We start from the raw sequence: 20551 nt of genomic DNA on the forward strand, positions 1-20551 counted from the left end.
GACAGTGAAAATAGTTTTTTGACTTTTTTGCAACTGTATTAAAAATAAAAAAACATACCTTATTTACATAAGTATTCAGACCCTTTGCTATGAGACTCAAAACTTAGCTCAGGTACATCCTGTTTCTACAACTTGATTGGAATCCATCTGTGGTAGATTCAATTGATTGGACATAATTTGGAAGGGCACACACCTGTCTACAGTGGGACAAAAAAGTATTTAGTCAGCCACCAATTGTGCAAGTTCTCCCACTTAAGAAGATGAGAGAGGCCTGTAATTTTCATCATAGGTACACTTCAACTATGACAGACAAAATGAGGGAAAAAAATCCAGAAAATCACATTGTAGTATTTTTAATGAATTTATTTGCAAATTATGGTGCCACCAGAGACTGTGGGTTCGCGCCCATGCTCTGTCACAGCCGGCTGCGACCGGGAGGTAATTCACAGAAATGCATAACAAACAGTAGATATGGTTACAAGGAAATGATAGGAGAATATGCCCTAGTGGGGTAAACCGGCATGGCGGCTTGTTAGTGGGGGGTCAGCTGAGGAGACACTATAGAGTTGAATATTATAACAATTGAAATGCTAATCCTTTGCACATGAACGCTCACTTATTCGGGAACAATTGCAATCAATATATATATTTTCACTCAGTGTGTCGTTGGGATCTCTGTTGAAAAGTTAGTTTCTGTTGGAGAGTCTGTCCAACCCCTCTCTCTCTCTCTCTGTCGTGGTTAGAATGAATAGTTCAGAGTGACTTTCATTCATGTCGTTATAGAATAGATGTTTCGGCGGTTGTCGGTCTTCGTGTTCAATGATAGCGAATTCCTAGCAGACTAGTAATTAATATCAAAGACTTCTTCTTAATCTGTTGGTATCGATAGTCTAAGAGTTTAACCACGTGGGATGGTTAAAAGATTCAGCCATCTACTTAAGCTTACCTTAGCTTATACTCAGGTTTATGGTCTCTACTCAAACCTTGGCCCTCTCGTGGTAAGTTGGTCTGCGACCTTTAGCCATCTCGTAATTAAGGTAAGCTCGGTCTCCTCTCAAACCTTGGCCCTCTCGTTATCGAGGTAAGCTGGTCTGGCGATAGAAAACCCGGGTGAGGGTTTTATTCGGAAGAGCAGAAAAGGGCCTGTCCCATGACGCCAGACCATAACTGTGCTCATGGGCGGTCCTCTGATTTAGTTAAACTCCAAAGGGAATTGGAGTTTCCTTCATTAAACAGTCCAAAATCACATTACACAATTTCACAAACATTTCCATCCTCACTCATTCATTTTATACAACAATTAGATGTAAGCCTCACAACTGAGGCTATTTTATAAACAGCGTTATGGTAATGTGGCCATATTGTCTTTCATGAGTTTCACAAAATTGTACCAAACGCACCAGTTCGTAGTTGGATTCTTCACCGATCTTTCATACCTTCTCCAGAACATAAATGTCGTTCGGTTCTCCAGTTCTGTGAGGTGGAAGAAATTCCTTTGTTCTCTCTATGACACTCACTCTCTCTCTATACTGTGGCCATGAGGAGATAATCTCCTCCAGGAATTTACAACCTGCGGTTGCAGCAGCCTGAGTGTAGGAGACAGAGAGAGGGGGATGGTGCTCGCTATACCCAAAGAGGGCAACGACCCAAACTGCTACCGACCTATATCTATCCTACCCTGCCTTTCTAAGGTCTTCGAAAGCCAAGTTAACAAACAGATCACCGACCATTTCGAATCCCACCGTACCTTCTCCGCTATGTAATCTGGTTTCGAGCTGGTCATGGGTGCACCTCAGCCACGCTCAAGGTCCTAAACGATATCATAGCCGCCATTGATAAGAGACAATACTGTGCAGCTGTATTCATCGACCTGGCCAAGGCTTTCGACTCTGTCAATCACCACATTCTTATTGGCAGACTCTACAGCCTTGGTTTCTCAAATGACTGTTTCGCCTGGTTCACCAACTACTTCTCAGAATGAGTTCAGTGTGTCAAATTGGAGGGCCTGTTGTCTGGACCTCTGGCAGTCTCTATGGGGGTGCCACAGGGTTCAAACCTCGGGCCGACTCTTTTCTCTGTATACATCAGTGATGTCGCTCTTGCTGCTGGTGATTCTCCGATCCACCTCTACGCAGACGACATCATTCTGTATGCTTCTGGCCCTTCTTTGGACAGTGTGTTAACTAACCTCCAGACGAGCTTCAATGCCATACAACTCTCGTTCCGTGACCTCCAACTGCTCTTAAATGCTAGTAAGAATAAATGCATGCTATTCAACCGATCGCTGCCCACACGTGCCCGACCGTCCAGCATCGCTACTCTGGACGGTTCTGACTTAGAATATGTGAGCAACTACAAATACCTAGGTGTCTGGCTAGACTGTAAACTCTCCTTCCAGACTCACATTAAGCATCTGGGGCGGCAGGGTAGCCTAGTGGTTAGAGAGTAACCGGAAGGTGAAAAGCTACAAATCTTAACAGGCAGTTAACCCACTGTTCCTAGGCCGTCATTGAAAATAAGAATTTGTTCTGAACTGACTGAATAAATCTCCAATCCAAAATTCAATCTAGAATCGGCTTCCTATTTCGCAACAAAGCATCCTTCACTCTTGCTGCCAAACATATCCTCGTAAAACTGACCATCCTACCGATCCTTGACTTGGCGATGTCATTTACAGGATAGCCTCCAACACTCTACTCAGACTGCATCCAATTTGCTATCACAGTGCCATCTGTTTTGTCACCAAAGCCCCATATACCACCCACCACTGCGACCTGTATGCTCTCGTTGGCTGGCCCTCGCTTCATATTCGTCGCCAAACCTACTGGCTACTGGTCATCTATAAGTCTTTGCTATGTAAAGCCCTGCCTTATCTCAGCTCACTGGTCACCATAGCAACACCCACCCGTAGGACGCGCTCCAGAAGGTATATCTCACTGGTTACCCCCAAAGCCAATTCCTCTTCGGCCACCTTTCCTTCCAGTTCTCTGCTGCCAATGACTGGAATGAACTGCAAAAATCACTGAAGCTGGAGACTCATCTTCCTCACTAGCTTTAAGCACCAGCTGTCAGAGCAGCTCACAGATCACTGCACCTGTACATAGCCCATATGTGAATAGCCTAACCAACTACCTCATTCCCATACTGTTATTTATTTTGCTCCTTTGCACCCCAGTATCTCTACTTGCACATTCATCTTCTGCACATCTATCACTCCAGTGTTTAATTGCTATATTGTAATTATATTGCCACTATGGCCTATTTATTGCCTTCTCTTCTCTTACCTCATTTGCACACACTATATATAGACTTTTTCTATTTTATTATTGACTGTATGCTTGTTTTGTTTATTCCATGTGTAACTCTGTTATTGTTTGTGTCGCACTGCTTTGCTTTATCTTGGCCAGGTCGCAGTTGTAAATGAGAACTTATTCTCAACTGGCCTACCTGGTTAACTAAAGGTGAAATAAAAAATAAATAACAGTATGTGTGTGACCAGTCAGCTTCACTGTACTTTAACCTAGGGTGAGCACATTTTAAAATGCCCAAAAGCGGGACAATGGTATGATTTTACGGGACATTCGTGGGACAGTGTAGCCTACACCTGAATCATTTTTCCACACACAGGCACACACATCTCCCTACCGCAGCACCGAGTGAACTAATTGAAGTGTACCTTGCCTACACTTTTTTCCTCACACAAAATTCTGGCTATATTTAGCCAAGGAATCATTGCTGGTTTGTCTTAGGAAATGTTTAACAGTTCGGAGGAGAGACTTTTAAAACGATATTGAATGAAGTAGCAGCAAATATGTTGAATGAGCAACTAATGAGCATGGACAGCCAAAATGACCTTATATCTTTGTCTAATATGACTATTTACTGACATTAGTAGCTCTTCGTTACACACAATTTTTGTTAGTAGTTAATTAACAGTCCTCCAAGTTTAGCTGGAATTTAGCCCGAAAGGTTTTGACAAATGTGATTGGTTGATGATATGACATTGGCCTATGTCTCTTCTTGCATTGCGCATAATATCAGATCTCAACAACGATTGGAGAAGTGTTTAACATCACCAGCACCACATCCTTGATATTTATCTTGTCGTAAGCTCAACGTGACTTCAAACAAGACCGTTTGGAATGTCACTTCTCAGCAAATGAATAGGAAGTCTGACTGAAATACAAGACAAATGTACCTTTTTTCTAAATTAGTGATGTTTTCATTTGTTGGTAAAATGCGGGACATGATTGTTTGGTTGTGGGACGAAAGGCCAAAATGCAGGACTGTACCGTACAATCTGGGACATGTGGTCACCCTACTTGAACCTTGAACCCTGAATCAGCTCTTTGTTTACATATGAAAGCATCTGGTTCTCACTGACGGTATTATTGTCCCTCATTCAAATACAATAATCCTGGAGTCACCTGCAGTCCAGCCAAATCCTTGACATGCTAACCTTTAACCACATTTTAGTATTTCCTCCTGGTTTGAGGCTATACATAACGTTTGCATCTGAGGATGCTCTTGAGCCAAAAGGGGTTGCCTATAGAGACATAAATATTCTACAGAAATTAGATAATTGGACAGAAAGCGGCAGACCTCGACACACCAAAAGTGTTTTTTTTAACCTGTGCAGCGGGAATGACCTGCTGGAAGGAAGTCAGGAAAAAGAGACTAGAATTCCCTGGTTGGGTTGATGGACACCATCCTCCCTATGGAGATTTAACTCTGTCACCCTCTCCCTGTGTCAGTGGAATGTGTTGGTGATTAGGTTTGTGTTGGGCAGAGAGGTCTGACTGAGGTCTGAAAGTCAATATATATAAAAAAAAAAAATAAAGTGTTCTTAACAGGGCGTGTTTTTTATTTTTACCCTGGATCAATATATATATATAATCTGATCTTTCACATCTACAAAAAGAAAATACACTCTTCCAGTTGTTCATAATCTTTCTCTCTTTTACTCTTTATTTCTTTCCCTCCCTCCTCTCCTCCTCCTATCCCCTACAGGTCAGCTACCACCTGCGGTTCAGCTTTAGTCCCCGTAATGCCCCGGCCAAGGAGAAGTCTGAGCTAAACATCAACAATGACTTTGACTGGCACACCCTCAACTTGTTCCCCCTCTTCCAACTGCCCGGGCCCAGGGAGCAGTACGACCTCCAGGGGGGCACGCCTGGTAAGCCTGTACCCTAATTGTAACCCTAAACGTAACCCTTAAGCTTACCATAGCCTTTGTACTCGTGAGGATGTGGGTAATGTTCCACAATGGAGAATGTTCCTTGTTTTACTATCCTTGAGGGGACTTTGAGGGATTTCCAGCACCCGTGAGAATAATATATGTATATATACATACACACATATACACACACACACACACACACACAGTGGGGCAAAAAAGTATTTAGTCAGCCACCAATTGTGCAAGTTCTCCCACTTAAAAAGATGAGAGAGGCCTGTAATTTTCATCAAAGGTACACTTCAACTATGACAGACAAAATGAGAAAAAAATTCCAGAAAATCACATTGTAGGATTTTTAATGAATTTATTTGCAAATTATGGTGAAAAATAAGTATTTGGTCAATAACAAAAGTTTATCTTAATACTTTGTTATATACCCTTTGTTGGCAATGACAGAGGTCAAATGTTTTCTGTAAGTCTTCACAAGGTTTTCACACACTGTTGCTGGTATTTTGGCCCATTCCACCATGCAGATCTCCTCTAGAGCAGTGATGTTTTGGGGCTGTTGCTGGGCAACACGGACTTTCAACTCCCTCCAAAGAGTTTCTATGGGGTTGAGATCCGGAGACTGGCTAGGCCACTCCAGGACCTTGAAATGCTTCTTATGAAGCCACTCCTTCATTGCCCAGGCAATGTGTTTGGGATCATTGTCATGCTGAAAGACCCAGCCACGTTTCATCTTCAATGCCCTTGCTGATGGAAGGAGGTTTTCACTCAAAATCTCACGATACATGGCCCCATTCATTCTTTCCTTTACACGGATGAGTCGTCCTGGTCCCTTTGCAGAAAAGCAGCCCCAAAGCATGATGTTTCCACCCCCATGCTTCACAGTAGGTATGGTTGGATGCAACTCGGCATTCTTTGTCCTCCAAACACGACGAGTTGAGTTTTTACCAAAAAGTTATATTTTGGTTTCATCTGACCATATGACATTCTCCAAATCTTCTGGATCATCCAAATGCTCTGTAGCAAACTTCAGACGGGCCTGGACATGTACTGGCTTAAGCAGGGGGACACGTCTGGCACTGCAGGATTTGAGTCCCTGGCGGCGTAGTGTGTTACTGATGGTAGGCTTTGTTACTTTGGTCCCAGCTCTCTGCAGGTCATTCACTAGGTCCCCCCGTGTGGTTCTGGGATTTTTGCTCACCGTTCTTGTGATCATTTTGACCCCACGGGGTGAGATCTTGCGTGGAGCCCCAGATCGAGGGAGATTATCAGTGGTCTTGTATGTCTTCCATTTCCTAATAATTGCTCGCACAGTTGATTTCTTCAAACCAAGCTGCTTACCTATTGCAGATTCAGTCTTCCCAGCCTGGTGCAGGTCTACAATTTTGTTTCTGGTGTCCTTTGACAGCTCTTTGGTCTTGGCCATAGTGGAGTTTGGAGTGTGACTGTTTGAGGTTGTGGACAGGTGTCTTTTATACTGATAACAGGTGCCATTAATACAGGTAACGAGTGGAGGACAGAGGAGCCTCTTAAAGAAGAAGTTACAGGTCTGTGAGAGCCAGAAATCTTGCTTGTTTGTAGGTGACCAAATACTTATTTTCCATCATAATTTGCAAATAAATTCATAAAAAATCCTACAATGTGTTTTTCTGGGTTTTTTTTTAAAGTGGGAGAACTTGCACAATTGGTGGCTAACTAAATACTTTTTTTGCCCCACTGTGTATACACACACACACACACACACACACACAGTCTCAGGCTTCATACGTTTGTGTTTGCCTGTTCATATTGCCTGTGTACATGTTAAGACAGATTACTGATAAGACAGAGAGAGTGAGGGAAAGTGTTGAAAGACGAGGGTGGTGAGGGTGGGGGGAAGACGTGAAATGGGAATGATAAATTCAGAGCGGGTCAGAAGGAATTGGAGAGAAGGGTATCAAATTATTTTTATGGGTGACCGTCCATTCCAATCATTTCTGTAATAAGAATATTTTGCCTTGACAATCCTGATTATTTGACAGGGCAGAGGAGCAATATAATATTTATAATATTTAAAAGATAAGTACACCATTATACACTCACTGGATGAGAACTCCAGGGTTGTGTTCATTAGGCACCAAACGGACTGAAACAGGGAGGAACTATCTGGACTGGTTCAATAAGAAATACTCCTTTTTGTGTTCCGTTGCAAAACATATTCAGTTGCGTGCCCTAATGAACACCACCCTGATCTGGCATCCATGTTGGTTAATCAGACATTATTGACAGTGAATCTTTTCAAGCATAAACACAGTAAATATAGAAAACAAACACCAAGTGTTTCTGCAGGCTCCTTCGGGAACAGTGGAACAGAGCCAGATACGAGAGGAAGGAGTTTGTGTGTGTGTGTGGAGAGACCGTAGCTGTCTGAAGTAGAGGTCGACCGATTATGATTTTTCAACGCCGATACCGATTATTGGAGGACCAAAAAAGCCGGTTCCGATTTAATAAATACATACATTTAAAAAAAAAACAACAACACCAAAAAAAACATGTATTTGTAATAATGACAATTACAACAATACTGAATTAACACCTATTTTAACTTAATACATCAATAAAATCAACTTAGGCTCAAGTAGATAATGAAACATGTTCAATCAAACAGTGTTGGAGAAGAAAGTAAAAGTGCAATATGTGCTATGTAAGAAAGCTAACGTTTCAGTTCCTTGCTCAGAACATATGAAAGCTGGTGGTTCCTTTTAACATGAGTCTTCAATATTCCCAGGTAAGAAGTTTTGGGTTGTAGTTATTATAGGACTATTTCCCTCTATACCATTTGTATTTCATTAACCTTTGACTATTGGATGTTCTTATTGGCACTTTAGTATTGCCAGTGTAACAGTATAGCTTCCGTCCCACTCCTCGCTCCTCCCTGGGCTCAAACCAGCAACACAACGACAACAGCCACCACATTGAAGCAGCGTTACCCATGCAGAGCAAGGAAAACAACCACCCCAAGGCTCAGAGCGAGTGAAGTTTGAAACGCTATTAGCGCGCGCTAACTAGCCAGCCATTTCACTTTGGTCACACCAGCCTCATCTCGGGAGTTGATAGGCTTGAAGTCATAAACAGCGCAATGCTTGACGCACAACGAAGAGCTGCTGGCAAAACGCACGAAAGTGCTGTTTGAATGCATGTTTACGCGCCTGCTTCTGCCTACCACCGCTCAGTCAGATACTTGTATGCTCAGTCAGATTATATGCAACAAAGGACACGCTAGACAATATCTAGTAATATCATCAACCATGTGTAGTTAACTAGTGATTATGATTGATTGTTTTTTTATAAGATAAGTTTAATGCTAGCTAGCAACTTACCTTGGCTTACTGCATTTGCGTAACAGGCAGTCTCCTTGTGGAGTGCAACGAGAGAGAGGCAGGTCGTAATTGCTTTGGACTAGTTAACTGTAAGGTTGCAAGGTTGGATCCCCCGAGCTGACAAGGTGAAAATCTGTCTTTCTGCCCCTGAACGAGGCAGTTAACCCACCGTTCCTAGGCCGTCATTGAACATCAGAATTAAATGTTTATGTAATAATAAAAAATCGGCAAATCGGCGCCCAAAAATATTGATTTCCGATTGTTATGAAAACTTGAAATCGGCCCTAAATAATCGGCCATTCCGATTAATCGGTCGACCTCTAGTCTGAAGCATGACAAACACTTTTTTATTTTTATTAAACGCAACTCTACTTTGCATGAAAGTGACCCCTAAGTGGCATATACAATATAACATGTAAACCTGTACTCCTTCACAGGAGTCATTATCTTGTGTTCACAGATCACACACTCGATGGGAGAGTTTTAGCTATTTGCACAGCCACTTGAAAGATAACCTTTCCTCCTTGCTCCCGCTATGTTCCCATGGCAACCCTTGCTCTGTGTCACAGGGCAACAGTGTTTGGCTGAGCCCTGTAATCTAGTGATACCCCCTTGTCACACTACCTTTCCAACCCAAATGGTATTTTTCACAGCTTTGCCTTCATCATCAGGAAACTTTTTTTTTTTTTTGTCCATCCATATATATTCACTTTTCTCTCTGATAAATGGTGACGGCTCAGATATTTTAAAAATATTTTCCAGAATATATCCAGAAACGATGGTGGTGGTTGCGTAACAAGTCGTGTATTAAATTGAGAATAGGATGTTGTTGAGATTTGCCCCATCTTTTTGCTCATGGCTCCAGATCCTCCATTTTAGACCCTGCTCTTTTGATTCCCTTCCTCCTTCCTCTTTGAAGCTATGTCAATATTCTGACTCTCAAAAGAGAAAGAGATGATGAACGAGTGATGAGAACTGGCGTTCTGGTGTTCTCTACTGAGCCAGACCTTTGATCTCAAATTAAGTGGCTGTGTTAATGTGTCTCTAATGGGAGATATCAGGGTCATATTTATTAAAGCACACAATGGAAAACATTTACGAAAATGTTTCAGTGTTAAAAAAAAAATTGGTGCCTAATGAATATGGCCCAAGGCTCGCCTAGAGGAAACCATTCCAGTCTACCTGACAATAACCACAAAGAGTTTCAGTCAGAATTCATGAATTTTTAATATGGATTAAAAAGTGTTCATCATTACTGAGGCCTACCTCCTGCCTCTTTAAGCCGTCTATCCCTTCATCAGTTCAGATTATTCAGTGAGTAGCTGTTGTCAGTATATGTTAAAATGAACTTCTGGTGGGGTTAAGGAATGATCTGGTAAAAAGGTCAGAATGAGTCCTCATTTCCTGTTTATCTCCATGGTAATGGAAGAGTGTCATACTTAGAACCAGACGTTTTTTCCCCACCAGTATACAGTATCACATGAACAGGAAAAACAATGGGCCCAAGGTATAGATGCTGAGAATGGGTCCTAGTAAGATGGCGCTGGAGAATGCAGGCAGATGTTTTACGTGGCCCCAGCCAATATTTGTTTGTTGCTTATATGCGTTGTTCGCCGAGTTACGGGGAAGATTAAACTGCCAACTACCAAAAACTGTAACATCTTATGCTCCACTTGAGTTGTGGCTGAATGACGACAATATTATCATACAGCTGGCTGGTTATACGATGTACCGGAAGGATAGAACATAGGCGTCTGGTAAGACAAGGGGCGGCGGTCTATGTATTTTTGTAAACAACAGCCGGTGCATGATATCTAAGGAAGTCTCGAGCTATTGTTCGCCTGAGAGTTTTCATCTGTATTCTTTGTATCTGTTTACATACCACACAGACTGATGCTGGCACTAAACGCTGAACTGAATGAGCTGTATTCCGCCATAAGCAAACAGTAAAACATGACTTGGGTTTCAGACTAACATTGTCAGGAGACTTATTAAAGAACCTCCCTAGGCTGTAGCACATGTTTATGCTGATCCATGGGGAGGAGTGCACAAGGGCCCACATTGTGAGAATTGGGATGTAGTTATTCTAACATAACCCGGTTCCTCTCCGTAGGTTACTTCCGCGAGGGCTTCCTGGCTGTGCAGCATGCGGTCAACAAGGCCATCATGCGTTCCTATAACAGCACAGGAGCAACCTGGCTCTTCTCCCACACCCGGGTGGTCCTCCGCCGATTCCCCTTCCCGCCGTTCATCTACGACGTGTTCATCCTGGCCATCCAGAACCAGCTGCCCCTCCTCCTGGTGCTGAGCCTCACCTATACCTCTCTGAACATCGTGAGGGCCGTGGTGCAGGAGAAGGAGAGGAAGCTCAAGGTGGGTGAGGGGGTGGATTACCTGTCAGTCAAACAAACGGTCCATCTCACTCTACTTACTCTCTACAGGAGTACATGCGGATGATGGGCCTCAGTAACTGGCTGCACTGGATGGCCTGGTTCCTCATGTTCTTCCTCTTCCTCGCCATCTCCATGTTCTTCGTCACGCTGCTCTTCTGCATCAAGGTGAGTTTGCACTTTACATAACGGTTATGTTATAAAACGCAAACAAAAACACTTAACTAGTCTTTTCTTTCTATTGCTTTGAGGAGGGGAATTATTTTTCATTCAGTGTGTTTAGTATTCATGATGATAATGATGTTCTTTCCTGTCCTGGCCCTTTCTAGGTGAGCCCTAATGGAGCTGTGTTGACCTATAGTGACCCCACCCTGGTCTTTGTCTTCCTGCTTGTCTTTGCCGTGGCAACCATCAACTTCAGCTTCATGATCAGTGCCTTCTTCTCAAGAGGTGTGTGTGTGTGTTTCAAGAGGTTTGTTTGTGTGTGTCTCAAAATGTCTGTCCGACCTTCCATCTGTCTGTTTATTCATGGTTTTCTAAAACCTCAGCCGTCCTGTGCTATCTGAGAGATGCTCTATTGTGTATAGTATGTTCTGTTACAGTTGAAGTTGGAAGTTTACATACACTTAGGTTGGAGTCATTAACTTGTTTTTCACCCACTCCTCACATTTCTTGTTAACAAACTATAGTTTTGGCAAGTCGGTTAGGACATCTACTTTGTGGGAAAATTATGTGGATATATGGAAGCAACATCTCAAGACATCAGTTAAAGTTTGGTCGCAAATGGGTCTTTCAAATGGACAATGACCCCAAGCATACTTCCAAAGTTGTGGCAAAATGGCTTAAGGACAACAAAGTCAAGGTATTGGAGTGGCCATCACAAACCCCTGACCCCAATCCCATAGAAAATTTGTGGGCAGAGCTGAAAAAGCATGTGCGAGCAAGGAGGCCTACATACCTGACTCAGTTACACCAGCTCTGTCAGGAGGAATGGGCCAAAATTCTTATTATGGGAAGCTTGTGGAAGGCTACCCAAAACGTTTGACCCAAATTAAACAATTTAAAGTCAATGCTACCAAATACTAATTGAGTGTATGTGAACTTCTGACCCACTGGGAATGTGATGAAAGAAATAAAAGCTGAAATCATTCTCTCTACTATTATTCTGACATTTCACATTCTTAAAATATATTGTTGATCCTAACTGACCTAAAACAGGGAATTTCTACTAGGATTAAATGTCAGGAATTGTGAAACTGAGTTTAAATGTATTTGTCTAAGATGTATGTAAACTTCCGACTTCAACCGTAAATGTAGTGTAGATCATATTATTTGACTCTCCTGAGGTTGTTTCGTCTTTCCTCTGAGTGAACAGCAGTAAACCAGCTCCATCAGTCATTGAGTGAACAGCAGTAAACCAGCTCCATCAGTCATTGAGTGAACAGCAGTAAACCAGCTCCATCAGTCATTGAGTGAACAGCAGTAAACCAGCTCCATCAGTCATTGAGTGAGTGAACAGTAAACCAGCTCCATCAGTAAACCAGCTCCATCAGTCATTGAGTGAACAGCAGTAAACCAGCTCCATCAGTCATTGAGTGAACAGCAGTAAACCAGCTCCATCATTCATTGAGTGAACAGCAGTAAACCAGCTCCATCAGTCATTGAGTGAACAGCAGTAAACCAGCTCCATCAGTCATTGAGTGAACAGCAGTAAACCAGCTCCATCAGTCATTGAGTGAACAGCAGTAAACCAGCTCCATCAGTCATTGAGTGAACAGCAGTAAACCAGCTCCATCAGTCATTGAGTGAACAGCTCCAGTAAACCAGCTCCATCAGTCATTTGAGTGAAGTCATTGAGTGAAGCAGTAAACCAGCTCCATCAGTCATTGAGTGAACAGCAGTAAACCAGCTCCATCAGTCATTGAGTGAACAGCAGTAAACCAGCTCCATCAGTCATTGAGTGAACAGCAGTAAACTAGCTCCATCAGTCATTGGAGCCTGGAAGATGGGCAATCAAATGTCTATTCAGCCTCATGGAATAATTAAACAGTCACTCAATGTGACAAACTGGAACAAAGGGAGAGGAGATGTGGTGAAAAACCTGTATGTCTACACGTTTATGTTTAGCAGCCAATACACATGCTTGGGAGGTTTATGTTCTAATCGAATGCGATTGATGCTATATGATACATTACATTTCCAGTTTAACACATCCTGGGTGTTGAGCTATTAATCTCGGCACAATGCGGATGTTGCTCTTTATCCCCGCTGGTGTGGTCAGAGTTGTGCTGTATTGGAAAGATGACTTGTGAGGTACGCAAAAAATTATGTCAACTAGTCTCCGGACTGACTTTACAGAGGTTGTGTGGTTGTTCTGGTCACCGTTGTCAGGGTTATGTTCAGAAAGGCACACTGTAGAAAAAAAGTTTCAAAACGTAAAACAAAAATAAGTGTTTCTTATTGGGTACCTCCTCATTTCACTCAGTTTCGAAAGGTTTTCTTGGTTTGTGCGGACTGAACATGACCGAGGATTAAAGCACAGCCAATCACACACAGCCAATCTCACACAGGCGCATTTGGTTATTGCTAATATCATACCCTCACACAAAAAGGTAATGGTGATTATTAAATGGCCTTCAGTTGATTACGCTTGATAGTCCTTTATCATTTCTCTTTCACAATTTCTTTCTTCTATACTTCCATATCTTTTCGAACAAAAAAGTCCAGTCCAATTTCTCCAAATCGTTCCTCAACAAAAGAGTGCAGATGGAGATCAAAATGATCTGTGATTGTGTTCAAGACCAATTTGGACTCTGGTGTAATCAGACAAGCTGTTATTTACTCCCAGCAGCCATACAATTTCTGTCAGGCTTTGGCTTGTAAAAGAGTAGCTGAAAGCTTAGCAAATTAAAACGTTGAAATTGCGTCTGATTACGGTGTGCATGATATATTATAAAGGGCTTTTAGCTGGCCTCAGCTGTGCCTGGCCCCTAGTCACAACAGGACCCCTCTCCAGGTGGCCTTCCGCTGCCTGAAACTCTGACCTCCTGCAGAGTTAGGTGAGTGGGTACTCTCATTCAGATCTGAACTGCAGAGTTAGGTGAGTGGGTACTCACATTCAGATCAGAACTGCAGAGTTAGGTGAGTGGGTATTCCCATTGACGGGCTCCTTGGCGTGACTCTGCAAAGGGGGCTTCATTTAAATTCAGGAAGCAAACTGAAACACAATTTCTTCATTGCTTTTTGCTTCTTGCTTCTTGCTGGTAGTAATGGAGGAATCAGCCAGGCCTGAATGTTGGGGTCCACTGGGGACTGGATCAGGGGCTGATGTGGATGGAGAGCCCCTTTGTGTGCTGTGGAGTTTTTAGTGTCTTGCGTTTAGAGATGAGGCATTTCTTCCTTTGTCTTTATTTCTCCCTGTCTCGCTCTCTCAATTCAGTTTAAGGGGCTTTATTGGCATGGGAACCATATGCTTGCATTGCCAAATAAAGTGAAATAGATTATAAACAATAAAGCATTTCTGTAAAAATTACACTTACAAAAGTTTCAAAATAATAGTTTTGTATGAAATGTCATATGTCTATATACAGTGTTGTAGTGAGGTGCAAACGGTTAAAGAACAAAAGGGAAAATAAATCAACATAAATATGGGTTGTATTTACAATGGTGTTTGTTCTTCACTGGTTGCCCTTTTCTTGTGGCAACAGGTCACAAATCTTGCTGCTGTGATGGCACACTGGAATTTCACCAGATCAATATGGGAGATTATCAACATTGGATTTGTTTACACATTCTTTGTGGGTCTGTGTAATCTGCGGAAAATATCTGTCTCACGCTCTCTATCGCCTTTATTTCTGTTGTTTTACCACTCCCCCATTTGTCAGGAAAAGGTAGAGTAGCTCATCCTCTTCTCTCTCCACCTCTCCTCACTCTTTCTCCCTCTCCTGCTGTCAGGTAGCACCTGGCCTCTCTGGGGACTGAATTATTAATGTCCCTTGGAGGAAAAGCAGGTGGAATTTTCTGTGAGTAATGTTTCTCGCGTTCTTTCTCTCTCCCCTCTCTCTGTCTCTCTCTCAATGTGTGCTAGTCTGAAAGGAATGCAGGTTGAAGGAATAGCAAATACAGATAGCCTATCTCTTGTTCAACAGACGGGCACAGAATAACTATTTTAAGATTAATCTTCGACCCTGGCATTGCACACACAGGACCAATGAGTCCCCTGTTCTAACTACCTCTCCCTGGCCCAGAGTTGTCTTCTACGTAATTACCCATGGAGTTGATGGGTGAACAGAGGCTGAATACTGCCTTCACATCTAATCTGAAAGGATGGAGGAGGTTATCTTTCTCCTCTTCTCTCGCTCTCTCGGCTCTCTCGAGACGCTCTCTCGAGACGCTCTCTCTCTCTCGAGACGCTCTCTCTCTCTCTCGAGACGCTCTCTCTCTCTCGAGACGCTCTCTCTCTCTCTCGAGACGCTCTCTCTCTCGAGACGCTCTCTCTCTCTCGAGACGCTCTCTCTCTCTCGAGACGCTCTCTCTCTCTCGAGACGCTCTCTCTCTCTCTCTCGAGACGCTCTCTCTCTCTCGAGACGCTCTCTCTCTCTCGAGACGCTCTCTCTCTCGAGACGCTCTCTCTCTCTCGAGACGCTCTCTCTCTCGAGACGCTCTCTCTCTCTCTCGAGACGCTCTCTCTCTCGAGACGCTCTCTCTCTCTCTCGAGACGCTCTCTCTCTCTCGAGACGCTCTCTCTCTCGAGACGCTCTCTCTCTCTCGAGACGCTCTCTCTCTCTCGAGACGCTCTCTCTCTCTCGAGACGCTCTCTCTCGAGACGCTCTCTCTCTCTCGAGACGCTCTCTCTCTCTCGAGACGCTCTCTCTCTCTCTCTCGAGACTCTCTCTCTCTCTCTCTCGAGACGCTCTCTCTCTCTCTCGAGACGCTCTCTCTCTCTCTCTCGCTCTCTCTCTCTCTCTCTCGAGACGCTCTCTCTCTCTCTCTCTCTCGAGACGCTCTCTCTCTCTCTCTCTCTCGTCTCGCTCTCTCTCTCTCTCTCGAGACGCTCTCTCTCTCGAGACGCTCTCTCTCTCTCTCTCTCGACGCTCTCTCTCTCGAGACGCTCTCTCTCTCTCGAGACGCGCTCTCTCTCTCTCTCGAGACGCGCTCTCTCTCTCTCTCGAGACGCTCTCTCTCTCTCTCGAGACGCTCTCTCTCTCTCTCGAGACGCTCTCTCTCTCTCTCGACGCTCTCTCTCTCGAGACGCTCTCTCTCTCTCGAGACTCTCTCTCTCTCTCGAGACGCTCTCTCTCTCTCTCGAGACGCTCTCTCTCTCTCGACTCTCTCTCTCTCTCTCTCTCGAGACGCTCTCTCTCTCTCTCTCGAGACGCTCTCTCTCTCTCTCTCTCGAGACGCTCTCTCTCTCTCTCTCTCTCTCTCTCGAGACGCTCTCTCTCTCTCGAGACGCTCTCTCTCTCTCTCGAGACGCTCTCTCTCTCTCTCGAGACGCTCTCTCTCTCTCGAGACGCTCTCTCTCTCTCGAGACGCTCTCTCTCTCTCGAGACGCTCTCGAGACGCTCTCTCTCTCTCTCGAGACGCTCTCTCTCTCTCTCTCTCGAGACGCTCTCTCTCTCTCTCTCTCGAGACGCTCTCTCTCTCTCTCGACGCTCTCTCTCTCTCTCGAGACGCTCTCTCTCTCTCTCGAGACGCTCTCTCTCTCTCGAGACGCTCTCTCTCTCTCTCTCGAGACGCTCTCTCTCTCTCTCTCTCGAGACGCGCTCTCTCTCTCTCGAGACGCTCTCTCTGTCTCTCTCTCTCTCGAGACGCTCTCTCTCTCTCTCTCGAGACGCTCTCTCTCTCTCTCTCGAGACGCTCTCTCTCTCGAGACGCTCTCTCTCTCTCGAGACGCTCTCTCTCTCTCGAGACGCTCTCTCTCTCTCTCGAGACGCTCTCTCTCTCTCTCGAGACGCTCTCTCTCTCTCTCGAGACGCTCTCTCTCTCTCTCGAGACGCTCTCTCTCTCTCTCTCTCTCTCTCTCTCGAGACGCTCTCTCTCTCTCTCGAGAGACGCTCTCTCTCTCTCTCGAGACGCTCTCTCTCTCTCTCGAGACGCTCTCTCTCGAGACGCTCTCTCTCTCTCTCTCGAGACGCTCTCTCTCTCTCTCTCTCTCGAGACGCTCTCTCTCGAGACTCTCTCTCTCGAGACGCTCTCTCTCTCTCTCGAGACGCTCTCGAGACGCTCTCTCTCTCGACGCTCTCTCTCTCTCTCGAGACGCTCTCTCTCTCTCTCGACGACTCTCTCTCTCTCTCTCGAGACGCTCTCTCTCTCTCTCTCGAGACTCTCTCTCTCTCTCGAGACGCTCTTCTCTCTCGAGACGCTCTCTCTCTAGACTCTCTCTCGAGACGCTCTCTCTCTCTCTCTCGAGACGCTCTCTCGAGACTCTCTTGAGACGCTTTCTCGAGACGCTCTCTCTCTCTCTCGAGACGCTCTCGAGACTCGCTCTCTCTCTCTCTCGAGACGCTCTCTCTCTCTCTCGAGACGCTCTCTCTCTCTCGAGACGCTCTCTCTCTCTCGAGACGCTCTCTCTCGACGCTCTCTCGAGACGCTCTCTCTCTCTCTCGAGACGCTCTCTCTCTCTCTCTCGAGACGCTCTCTCTCTCGAGACGCTCTCTCTCTCTCTCTCGAGACGCTCTCTCTCTCGAGACGCTCTCTCTCTCTCTCTCTCGAGACGCTCTCGAGACTCTCTCTCGAGACGCTCTCTCTCTCTCGAGACGCTCTCTTCTCTCTCTCGAGACGCTCTTCTCTCTCTCTCGAGACGCTCTCTCGAGACGCTCTCTCTCTCGAGACGCTCTCTCTCTCTCGAGACGCTCTCTCTCTCTCGAGACGCTCTCTCTCTCTCGAGACGCGCTCTCTCTCTCTCGAGACGCTCTCTTCGAGCTCTCTCTCTCGAGACGCTCTCTCTCTCTCTCGAGACGCTCTCTCTCGAGACGCTCTCTCTCTCGAGACGCTCTCTCTCTCTCGAGACGCTCTGAGACTCTCTCTCTCGAGACGCTCTCTCTCTCTCTCGAGACGCTCTCTCTCTCTCTCTCGAGACGCTCTCTCTCTCTCGAGACGCTCTCTCGACGCTCTCTCTCTCTCGAGACGCTCTCTCGCTCTCTCTCTCGAGACGCTCTCTCTCTCTCTCTCGAGACGCTCTCTCTCTCTCTCGAGACGCTCTCTCTCTCTCTCTCTCTCGCTCTCTCTCTCGAGACGCTCTCTCTCTCTCTCGAGACGCTCTCTCTCTCTCGAGACGCTCTCTCTGTCTCTCGAGACGCTCTCTCTCTCTCTCGAGACGCGCTCTCTCTCTCTCGAGACGCTCTCTCTCTCTCGAGACGCTCTCTCTCTCTCTCGAGACGCTCTCTCTCTCTCGAGACGCTCTCTCTCTCTCTCTCTCTCTCTCTCTCTCTCTCTCTCTCGAGACGCTCTCTCTCTCTCGACGCTCTCTCTCGAGACGCTCTCTCGAGACTCTCTCTCTCGAGACGCTCTCTCACTCTCTCTCTCGAGACGACGCTCTCTCTCTCGAGACGCTCTCTTCTCTCGAGACGCTCTCTCTCGAGACGCTTCTCTTCTCTCGAGACGTTTTCTCTCGAGACGCTCTTCTCTCTCGACGCTCTCTCTCGACGCTCTCTCTCTCTCTCGACGCTCTCTCTCGACGCTCTCTCTCTCTCTCGAGACGCGCTCTCTCTCTCTCGACGCTCTCTCTCTCTCTCTCTCTCTCTCTCTCGACGACGCTCTCTCTCTCGAGACGCTCTCTCTCTCTCTCTCTCTCTCTCTCTCTCTCGAGACGCTCTCTCTCTCGAGACGCTCTCTCTCGACGCTCTCTCTCGAGACGCTCTCTCTCTCGAGACGCTCTCTCTCTCTCTCTCGAGACGCTCTCTCTCTCTCGAGACGCTCTCTCTCTCTCTCTCTCGAGACTCTCTCTCTCTCGAGACGCTCTCTCTCGAGACGCTCTCTCTCTCGAGACGCTCTCTCTCTCTCTCGAGACGCTCTCTCTCTCTCTCGACGCTCTCTCTCTCTCGACGCTCTCTCTCTCTCTCGACGCTCTCGCTCTCTCGAGACGCTCTCTCTCTCTCGACGCTCTCTCGAGACGCTCTCTCGAGACGCTCTCTCGAGACGCTCTCTCTCTCGACGCTCTCTCTCTCTTCTCTCTCTCTCTCTCTCGACGCTCTCTCTCTCTCTCGACGCTCTCTCTCGACGCTCTTTCTCGACGCTCTCTCTCGACGCTCTCTCTCGACGCTCTCTCTCGACGCTCGAGACGCTCTCTCTCTCTCGAGACGCTCTCTCTCTCTCTCGACGCTCTCTCTCGACGCTCTCTCTCGACGCTCTCTCTCGACGCTCTCTCTCGACGCTCTCTCTCGACGCTCTCTCTCTCGACGCTCTCTCTCTCTCTCGAGACGCTCTCTCTCTCTCTCTCGAGACGCTCTCTCTCTGTCTCGAGACGCTCTCTCTCTTTCGGCGCTCTCGCTCGCTCTCTCTCGGCGCTCTCGCTCGCTCTCTCTCTCTCGGCGCTCTCGCTCGCTCTCTCTCTCGGCGCTCTCGCTCGCTCTCTCTCTCGGCGCTCTCTCTCTCGGCGCTCTCTCTCGGCGCTCTCTCTCGGCGCTCTCTCTCTCTCTCGCGCTCTCTCTCGCGCTCTCTCTCTCTCGCGCTCGCTCTCTCTCTCTCTCTCTCGCGCGCTCGCTCTCTCTCTCTCTCTCGCGCGCTCTATATCTCTCTCTCTCTCTCTCGCGCGCTCGCTCTCTCTTCTCTATTTCAGCTCGCTCTCTCTCTCGCTCTCTCTCTCGGCTCTCTCTCTCTCTCGGCGCTCTCTCTTTCGGTGCTCTTGGCACTCTCTTTCTCGCGCTCTCTCTCGGCTCGCTCGCTCGCTCTCTCTCTCTCTTCGCTCTCGCTCTCTCTCTCTCTCTCTCGAGACGCTCTCTCTCTCGAGACGCTCTCTCTCGAGACGCTCTCTCTCTCTCGAGATGCTCTCTCTCTCTCGCGCTCTCGCTCGCTCTCTCTCTCGGCGCTCTCGCTCGCTCTCTCTCTCGCGCTTCTCTCTCGGCGCTCTCTCTCTCTCGGCGCTCTCGCTCGCTCTCTCGCTCGCTCTCTCTCTCTCTCGGCGCGCTCGCTCGCTCTCTCTCGGCACTCTCGCTCGCTCTCTCTCTCGGCGCTCTCTCTTTCGGTGCTCTTGGCACTCTCTTTCTCGGCGCTCTCTCTTTCTCGCTCTCTCTCTGCGCTCTTGGCGCTCTCTTTCTCGGCGCTCTCTCTAGGTGCTCTCGCTCTCTCTCTCGGCGCTCTCTTCGGTGCTCTTGGCACTCTCTTTCTCGCTCTCTCTCGCGACGCTCGCTCTCTCTCTCTCTCGCCTTCGAGCTCTCTCTCTCTCTCGCCGCTCTCTCTCTCTCGCTCTCTCTCGAGACGCTCTCTTTCTCGCTCTCTCTCGCCGCTCTCTCTCTTCGCGCGCTCTCTTTCTCGCTCTCTCTCTCTCGGCGCGCTCTCTTTCTCGCTCTCTCTCTCTCGCCGCTCTCTCTCTCTCGGCACTCTTTCTTTCTCGGCACTCTCTCTCTCGGTGCTCTTGGCGCTCTCTTTCTCGGTGCTCTCTCTAGGTTCTCTCGCTC

The 20551-nt window shown here is 46.6% G+C and overlaps 1 protein-coding gene across 1 annotated transcript in view; it reads left to right on the plus strand.

Annotated features, from left to right (window-relative positions):
* abca3b (ATP-binding cassette, sub-family A (ABC1), member 3b) overlaps positions 1-20551 on the plus strand; it is an 89151-nt gene that overhangs the window by 23241 nt on the left and 45359 nt on the right. The window contains exons 5-8 of the mRNA XM_065010960.1: positions 5011-5176; positions 10658-10917; positions 10986-11102; positions 11264-11384. Of these exons, the coding sequence (XP_064867032.1) occupies positions 5011-5176; positions 10658-10917; positions 10986-11102; positions 11264-11384 (664 nt within the window). The remainder of the gene's footprint in view (positions 1-5010; positions 5177-10657; positions 10918-10985; positions 11103-11263; positions 11385-20551) is intronic.

Source organism: Oncorhynchus nerka, linkage group LG26, assembly GCF_034236695.1.
Source record: "Oncorhynchus nerka isolate Pitt River linkage group LG26, Oner_Uvic_2.0, whole genome shotgun sequence".
Classification (NCBI taxonomy): Eukaryota; Metazoa; Chordata; class Actinopteri; order Salmoniformes; family Salmonidae; genus Oncorhynchus; species Oncorhynchus nerka.